General features: G+C 44.8%; 1 protein-coding gene across 1 annotated transcript in view; it reads left to right on the forward strand.

Moving 5' to 3' along the window:
- Positions 1-229: 229 nt before the first annotated feature.
- Ces5a (carboxylesterase 5A) overlaps positions 230-9,315 on the forward strand; it is a 34,559-nt gene continuing 25,473 nt past the window's right edge. The window contains 5 exon segments of the mRNA XM_008852754.1: positions 230-296; positions 1,292-1,496; positions 4,260-4,398; positions 6,404-6,537; positions 8,572-8,725. Coding sequence (XP_008850976.1) covers positions 230-296; positions 1,292-1,496; positions 4,260-4,398; positions 6,404-6,537; positions 8,572-8,725 — 699 coding nt within the window.

Genomic DNA, 9,315 nt, shown 5'->3' on the forward strand with positions numbered 1-9,315 from the left:
AGCACAAGAGTTAATCATCAGCCGCTTCTTATGTAAATCAGAACAGGAAAGTCCTGCTTGGCCAATTCTCTGAAAATCTTCATTTGATGCCGCTCTTCCTTTCTTCTGCGACCTGTGTCTGTCTGTTCAGCGCTTGTCTACTAACAGGGAGCCTTTTCTGGCCCTACCTGAAGATCTCTGAGACCTGCAGCAGCTGTGGATGCCCTGACGGTTCAGGCTGGCCAGCCAGATGAGTGGGGTTGGGGTGCACCATGGCCAGGTCCTAATCTGGGTCGTTTGGATTTTTGCAGCCATGGGTGAGATGGCCAGTGGGAGATGATGGCTCTCAGAGGGTGGGAGAGGGGTGGGCTTTTCCACTGGGGGAAATGAAAGCATTTCCCAGAGGGCTCCGAGGGCCCAAGGAGGGCTGTGTGGAGCCTAAGGGCTCCAATATCCAATGCTGCTGATAGTTCTGGACCAAGACCTTCTTCTCAGGGACAGGTAGAGTCTGAAAGACCTGACTGTGCCCTCAGGTCAACTACATACTCCAAGGCTCCATCCTGGGAACTGGGCACATGTAGAATGGAGTTTGTATTCTGTGGTATTGGCTGTAGAGACAGGACTTTCACAAATGAAATGACAGAAGAGCAAGTAGTACTTAGACTCCTGGGTCCTGCTAAGCAAGTAACTGAGTGCTTTCTTAAAGTTTCAGCTTTAGTGCCAAAACGAAGATGCTTGTATACCTAGTCACTCTAGGCACCATCTTCAGACCCTTGGAAGCAGAGGAACTCATTTCATATGGCATTCACACAAGAATTTTTAATTCATTAATGCACATTTCATGTGTATCCAAAACAACTAACTAACTCATTCAAATGAGAACTCTATAGATATTATTGCTTAGGCTTCTTCCAGGCCAAAATTTAAAAGTAGTTTATTTAATTTCCAGTAAATGTACAGACAACGATGGACATACAGTGGTGGGTATGGCAGTGGTGAGAAGGGTCTAAGAAGCCGGAGGTGGTTGGTTTGGGAGGGTCTTGGCTTCTGCGGAGCTCCATGGAAAGGAAGAGCTTTAGTCTAGCAGAAGGGAAACCTCTGCCCAGGTTTTGTGGCTTGGTGGTGGACTCAGGAAAAACTGAATCAGTGCCCTGTTAGTGTTGACTATAAAGGCAATCCTGAAAGAAATGGAAGACACAGATTCAGAGAGAGGGTGTCTGAGTGGAGAAAGAGCACCTGCAATGGGAGCTCCAGGTTGGTGGCTCCCTTACTGCTCTTCAGCCAGATCCTCTTTCCTCCCGTGTTTCCTCAGGGTCTGTGACTGCAGCACCACAGAGGTATACCAGGCTGGGATGGGTCCAGGGGAAGCAAGTCACCGTGCTGGGAAACCCCGTACCTGTGAACGTGTTTCTTGGGATCCCTTTTGCCGCACCTCCTCTTGGATCGCTGCGATTCGCTAGTCCGCAGCCTGCAGTGCCCTGGAATGACCTCCGAGAGGCCACGACCTATCCTATGTTGTAAGACCAGCCTCTGTTCCATGGGTGGCCTGGGACCCTGGGAATTTGGAGCAGGTTGATGGGAGGAATGTAGGGGATGTAGCCTAGGGGCGAAGCTGAGGGAGAATGGATATGGAGGTGGGAGGGCCATAGACCTGGGCCACTGGTCTATGGCCAGTTTCAGGATCTCAGGGCTTCTAAACTGACTGGACACTAGAATCTCTAGAGGCATTGTTTAAAAGATGTGCCTTCCTTGGCTTCCTTCTGAGCTTCCTGAATCAGACTCTCCTGAGCTGGACTCCGGAATCTGAATGATTTGAAAGCTCTGTAGGGATTCTGAGCACTAAGCAGACTTAGAAAGTGATGCAATGGTCTCCCCGTCTTCAGTGAGAAGAGACTGCCCTGATGTTTCTGTGGAACATCACCCAGGGCTCCTCTTTGTGGTCTCTCTGGGTTAGAGCTTCAGAAAGAAGAACCATGGCGGATGGGGGGGCAGGGATGGCCCCCACAGTCACATGTTTGCTTAATGCAAGGCCTGGTCCACAGTGGGAACTCCAAAAATGCCTGTGGAATGATGGTGTGGCTGCTGCATTAGTTACTCTTCTAATCTTTGTGACTAAATACTGACAGAGAGCAACTTAAAGGAAGGATGATTTATTTTGGTTCATGGTTTAATCCATGCTAGGGAAGGCATGAGAATTCATGAGGCAAAATGCATCTTGGACTCCTCACATCTGGGCAGATCAAGTGGATGGTGGGGGGTGCTGGGGTTCCTTTTATCCTTTTTCTTCAGTCCATGGGCTAGTGCCACTCACATTCACGGTGGGCCTTCCACCCAGAGGTGCATCTCCCAGCTGATTCCAAATTCACTCAAGTTGACAGTGAAGGTTAATCATCACGGATTAATTAAGCCTCTGTGACACAGGAGTTCGGGAAGTAAGGAGCTCCCAGTCAGTGCACAGTTTCAAGGCTGGGTGGGTAATCAGTTACTAGGTTGGTTGTAGAAGAATGAGAGAGAATTGTGTGTGGGATAGGGAGACCTGAAGATTCTCCTGGGATATCTGATGTTTAAGGTTTTGAAAAATCTTTAGGTTGGGTCAGATGGTTTTTGAAACATTAGGCTCCCAGGCTAAAGACATAGCTTGGTGCCAGGACATTCTCTATACCACGGAAGATGAACTCATGTGGCCCTCGTGTGGACTGAGGATATTATGACAAAAATCATGTGTTGGTTCATTTATATATTTATTCAAGTTTTCATTCACTCGTTTATTCAACTAATACTCATTCATAACCAATTCTATAATTGGATGCCATTAGGATTTGGGGATTTTCACAGTGGGTTAAAGATATTCCTCAGCTTATAATGGGACTATGTCCTTGCAAGACATTTTAAGTTGAAAATATCTTTACTATACCCACCCTACTGAACATTATCTCTCAGCCACACACACAGGGTTATTTTCCCTTGACACTGGGGCTGCCTGGGCCTTGCCACTCTCCTACACCATCCAGAATCCCAAGTATTGGCCACATGCAGCTAACCCAGAAAAAGATTAAAACTCAGAATTTGAAATTTGGTTTCTATGGTATGCATATTGTTTTTGTACCTTATTGAGAAAAACGAGACCATTATAAGCTTGGGGCTGTCATCAGAGCTTTCCTCAAGAGCATGTGGACTGACAGTAATGGAGAGTAGAGAAAAACAGTAATTGACAATTAAAATAGAAGGTGCCAAGGCAACCATCATGGGTCAGAAAAGCCTTTGAGAGAGCACACAGAATCATTTAGCCAAGCTTTAAGGTCAGACATGGCTCTGTGGAAAGTAGTGAGGCCTGAATTTGTGATAAATAACATAGAAAGTGTCCAGGAAGCATAAACACCTGAGAGGAAGTAGTTTTAATGGTGGTTTCTCATTGCCCACTAATGTCCACTGTTCTACCAAGAGGGCAGCTAACAACAATCGAGCACTTGGGTATGACAGAAGTCCATACACATACAATAGCACTTAAATCTCTTCCCAGCCTTTTGGCAAAGATCAAGTGCAGTACAAGATCAATCTTTGTGTGTGTCAGGCTCTGTGCCCGGGTCTGTGAGGTACAGAGGAGACTAATCTAGAGTCATAGGCTTTTTTGCTGCTCACAGTTGAGTTGGAAAAGATGATAACAACCATGTACGAACCCAGGACAATTTCTAGAGCAGAACACATGTTCTGTGGATGTTTCCAAAAAAGAGCTATGGTCGCACAGACATCTCAGAAGGCTTCTGGAGGAGGGACACTTGGACTGAATCTACAAGGAGAGAGAAAAGGAAGGCTACGAGCCAGAGGACATGGGAAGAGGCAGTTCGGGCAGAGGGACTGTGCACAAAACCTGGGTTCAGGAGTCCTACAGTCTATGCAGTTGGTTCCTGGTACATAGGCAGGGAAATAGCACTTTATTCCTTTGGCAGCAGACGAGGGAAGTGTGGGAACAAAGTCTTTGATAGACAACTCAGTGTTGGTGGATAACGGCAGGTGAGTGTGCTTTGAGGCAACTGCACGGTTATTTTGCATAATGTGCTTTCCTATCCAGGAACTAAAACAAAAAGAATAATCGTTTATGAGTTTACTTGCTTGTTTCGGGAAGTAGGGGCATTGGGCATAACTGGACTTTATACTAATAGTTCTGACATTCTCTTTGCTTAGAAGAGATGGTTGGGCCTTGTTGCTGTCCTAGCAAGTGGCCCCTCCTAGACAAGTTTGCTGACAGTGATTCTGGATTCTTTTCTCTTTCTCCCTCCAAGGTGCTTCCAAAGCACAGAGTGGCTCATCACGTATCAAAAAATGCTCAGGGTGCATTACCCTAATTTCACAGTGTCAGAAGACTGCCTATACCTCAACATCTATGCACCAGCCCACGCTGATAATGGCTCCAGTCTCTCGGTAAGGCTGCCTGCTGCATTTGGGGTTCTACTAACAGGTCTGGGATTCAGTTGGGCTTTCAGCATCTGGAATTGAAACTGCCTTCCTACTGGATAAAAGGGAAATGCCATTCAGAAGTAACTTGCTTTAAAAAAATCATAGTGGTGGCTTTACTTTACCGTATTTTCTGTTTGGCTTTTCAGTGGAAGTGACTTGACTTTCAATTTTTGTTTCTTTTTTTCATTATTTTTCCTTATTCCTGTTAATTATTGAATGGTCCATATACCGGAAAAGGTACACTTTAGAAGAACTCTGATTTTTTTTGGGGGGGGGCAGGGGGTTTCGAGATCTCCTTTGCAAAATAGTATAATTGTATCTTAACTTTTCTGACATAATTGAGGCGGTAAAGTAATAATGTCAAGTACTTCATTTAAGAACATATAGAATTTGTCCTATAGAGTGTGTGAAGGAACATCTTCTCTGTTATACATTTTTAAAAATATTTTATTATTTTTATTTTATGTGTATGCCTGTATTGCCTGTGTGTCGATAAGTGCACCCGTGTCATGCAGTGCCCGCGGAGGTCAGAAGTGGATGTCAGATTCTCTGGGACTGGAGTTACAGGCAGTTGTTAGCTGCCATGTGGGTGCTGGGATCTGAACCTGGGTCTTCTGCAAGAACAACCAGTGTTCTTAACCGCTGAGCCATCTCTCCGGCCCCTCTGTTATGCATTTTAGCCATACCTTGGCAGCATCCTCTTTGCACATGCCTCTGCGATGGGAGTCACCCTGTGGTATCTTCCCAGAAACATTTGTGGAGTACTTGCTACATGCCAGGCATTGAACATTGTATTGTTTAATTCCCACAATAACCTAGTGTGTAAGAATGGTTGAACCCATTTCACAGATGAGGAAATTGAGGCAGGAGTGCACATATGACTTGCTCTATGTTACACAAAGCCAGTGCTTTTTCCTCTATGGCTTTCTTCTCTTTTTCTACCCCAAGGATTATGGTCTGTTATAGGAACTTAAAAGAATAGGAGTGGTTTATTATGAATTATGTAAGGAATAACAATACCATTTGAACAATGTTTATGTTCATTCATCCTCATTTTTCTAATCAAGATAAAGTGTCTGCACTTCTTTTTTGTTTTTCCTCTTTCTGCACTGAAGAAAAAAATCTTAAAGAAATGTCTTAGGCTGCTTAATTATTTGTCCCACTGTTGTGATAATAGAAGCAACTTAAGGGAGAAAGGGCTTATTCGGTCTCATAGTTCCAGGGTACAGTCTATCATGATGGAGAAATCACAACAGCAGGATCTGGAGGCAGCTGGTCACATTGGATCTGCAGTCAAGAGGCAGAGGGAGGCGATTTCGAGTGCTCACTTCTCCTTCTCCCTTTTATCCAGTCTAGGACTCTAGCCCATAGGACGGCTCCCCTCACATTCACATTTCAGTTCACCTAGTCTACATAGTTCCTCACAACTATGCCCAGAGGCTAACCTAGTCTGGATAGTCCCTCACACATGTGCCTGCAAGCTTGTTTCCTAGGTGACTTTAGATCCTGCCAAGCTGACAATCGGTGTTAACTACACAGCCTTGGCTCTTCTGTGCTCCGTGCAGTGGCTTCCGTCTTCCTGTGGGCCACAGGCTCAATGGGGTCCAGTTAATGCTTTCCAAACACTTGAACTGAACCAACACTGTTCTAGGAGCTTTAGATGCAGAATCTGATTTGTGCCTTATGATAACCCTCCTACATGAGATACTTTCATTCTTCACAACCCTTACGTGAGGAGAAAACCATCTTCAGAGAGGTCGAGTAGCCTGCCCATGCTGACTCAGCTAGTCAAATATACCCTTTCAGATGCCAGTGTCTGTCTGTATGCTTAGCCCTAGGCCATCTTCAAAAGACAAGTCCTTGGGGCCTACTTAGAAGGAAAAGTTGAGGCATTTATATTTTCCCCTAGAAAGACTATTACAACAAGTACTGGGAGGGCCTGGCTGGAGTGTTTCTGTCCCCCCTCTAGGTCATGGTGTGGATCCCAGGGGGTGGCTTCGAGACCGGTTCAGCCTCCATCTTTGATGGGTCTGCCCTGGCTGCCTATGAGGACGTGTTGGTTGTGACCATCCAGTACCGGCTAGGAATATTTGGCTTCTTTAGGTGAGTCTCCCTAGATGACTGACACTTGGAATCCCAAGAAGCAGTTGTGGAAGTACAGCTGTGCAGTAGCTATGGGCAGTGATCAGCTGCTTAAGAAGGAATGAATCTTCAACATCATTGAGTAAAAAAGGTCTTAATTAGTTAGGTAAGTTATCAGCATTAACAAAAAATCCTCAAATCTTAGCAGTTTAAAAAAAATAAAGATTTCTTGCTCATTCAAGTAAATCCCAGTGCATGTCCCTGATGGACAGACATCCTTTGCCTAGCCATTCGGGACCTTGAGATCCTTCTGTCTTGTGGCTCTGATGTAGATTGTCTAGGGCCCCAGTCCTGCACTGGCCATTGATGGAGGAACATGAGGGTCACACAGGAGAGGTGTTCCTGGGTCAGCCTGAAGGTGGCACTCATAACTTCTGCTGACATACCACTGGGCAGATCTCAATCACATAGCCCATCAGGGACAGGGAGAGAAATGTAGCCCAGTGGTGTGACTTGTAATTACTTGATTGGGCAAGTCACTGAAAGTCAGGATGATCGTAGAATTTGGATTTTATTCTTTAAGGACTGAGGGTATCAGAAGTATCCTGCTCAGAGCAATGTACCAGGAAGCACAGTATGGAACAGAGTAGAGGCTAGGCCATGGTTGCCCATTAGCAAATGGCAGGCCAGTGGGGAGGCTACTGAATCTTTGAGGCTATGGAGTACTGAATCACAAAACAAAAGATAATACATGTACCACAGTGTGCCTTGTATTTTCTGTCTTCCCAGCAGTCCTGTGGCATTGGTACTGTTGTCCTCACTTTCAACATGAGGCATTGAGGCCATGTTGGATAAATGACTGGCCCAAAGCCACCCAGATGATGAATGACTAGGCTATGAATTCTGTGTTATAGGCTGAGATCTTAACCATTCAGGGAGGAATGTGGACCATTGTGGGACCCACCACGGGAAGGTAAAGTTGGCAGAGCTTGGAGCGGGCTGAGAATGTGAAGTATAGTCAGAGCCTGCCAGGGTAACAGACAGACAAAGGGACTCAAGAGAAGGAGCAGGCTAGGGAATTAGAGTTTGGTGGGAATAGGGTGTGATCAAGGATTACTCATACAGGATGTACACCACGTGAAGGTTCTGGGTCCATGTGTCTCTTTGGTCCTATGGTATTTTCACACATTTTAAAAATTAACTGTCCAATAGTTCTGAGAAGTGTGCATCTCTGGGCCACCTGCATGGGGAATGGTCAGGAGCATGAATTCTGGGGCCAAACTCATTGAATCCCAGCTCTGAAATTTTCTAAATCTTTCTAGCAAGGATATTCAATCCATCCTGGCTGAATTTCCTAGTCTGTTTGAAGGAGATGCAGTACCCATAAGTATCCTGATGGTACACTCACAGATTTAACTGAGAAGAGTTAGCACAAGTTGTGGTCATGGGGAAATTTTACCACTGCCCAAACCTCTGCCCAGCGTGGGGTGGTGGTGGTAATGGGGTAGTGGGATGCGTATCCCAGCCTCTGTCTACTTCACCCTCAGTGCCTCTCATGGATGACATGCTGCTGAAGCCCATGCCATGCAGTTTCTATAGGTAAACCTTTTGGGAACAGGACAGAGAAGAACAACAGAGGCAAAGGGATAAAATTCACAACCACCTGGCCTCACAGGTTGTGATGGTTATAGGACTGCTGCTGTGCACACTGTTCTTATTGTTAATTTTCATTCATAGAAACCTCTTGTCCAGAAAGGCATGACTCAGTTGGAAGAAATCAACTCTAAGCAGCAGAATTTTTCAGGGATCCATGGACTGAGGGGAGCCAAGACCACCCTATTATTGAATGTACAATATTGTATGTGTATTTCCCTGGGTCACAAACTTTCATCATTCTTGAGAGAATCCTAGAAAGTGAGGTCTAAGCCTGGCTTTCCCAGCTACTCCAGGGCTCTGATTCTCAATACCCTCCCAGCTGACACCTATCTGACCATAGGAGCTCTGACACAACTCCTGCACCACAGGACACAGACTCACTTTGCTTCTTATCTCTAGCACACAGGACCAGTATGCCCCAGGAAACTGGGCCTTCAAGGACCAGCTGGCTGCCTTATTGTGGGTGAAGGAAAACATCAAGTTCTTTGGTGGGAACCCTGACTCTGTGACCCTCTTTGGTGGGTCAGCGGGAGCCATAAGCGTTTCTAGTCTTGTAAGTTTTCTTGATCCTTGGTAGGGGTTGTTCTAAGAGCAAAGATGAGAAATACCTTGTATTTGGTTGGTGCCCCTGTGTTGTGAGGTCAAGGCCAGCCTGGTCTACATAGTGAGTTCAGGTCAGCTGGGACTACAGGGAGACCCTGTCTCAAAAAGACAACAACAAAAAAATACTCTTCTCCCAAATATCTCATTCTTGTCCACACCAAATTTGACAGCAATATTTCTTAGCCACCTGTCTCTCAATTTTTTTCTCTAGATTTATATTCTCTTTTTTTTGCTTTTTTTTAATTTTTAAAAATGATTTATTTAATAACAACATACTTAGAAGAAGCATATCATTACAACACAATTGACATATTCAATAACGTTTTCCTGAAGTAGGATGCATCTCTTTCAAATTTGGCTGTAAATTTTTAGGCTTACAGTTGAATTATTACAGTTATACAATATTGTACTCAGTATAAACCCTATAAGACATAAATTAAATGATGTTTTAACCTTTAAAAAGATCTCCATTTCATTATTAAAAATTAAAATTTATACTGAGTGCAATATTGTATAACTGTAAAAACCCTATAAGACATA

The sequence above is a fragment of the Nannospalax galili genome, unplaced genomic scaffold (assembly GCF_000622305.1).
Source record: "Nannospalax galili isolate Female #2095 unplaced genomic scaffold, S.galili_v1.0 scaffold1007, whole genome shotgun sequence".
In the NCBI taxonomy this organism is placed as follows: domain Eukaryota; kingdom Metazoa; phylum Chordata; class Mammalia; order Rodentia; family Spalacidae; genus Nannospalax; species Nannospalax galili.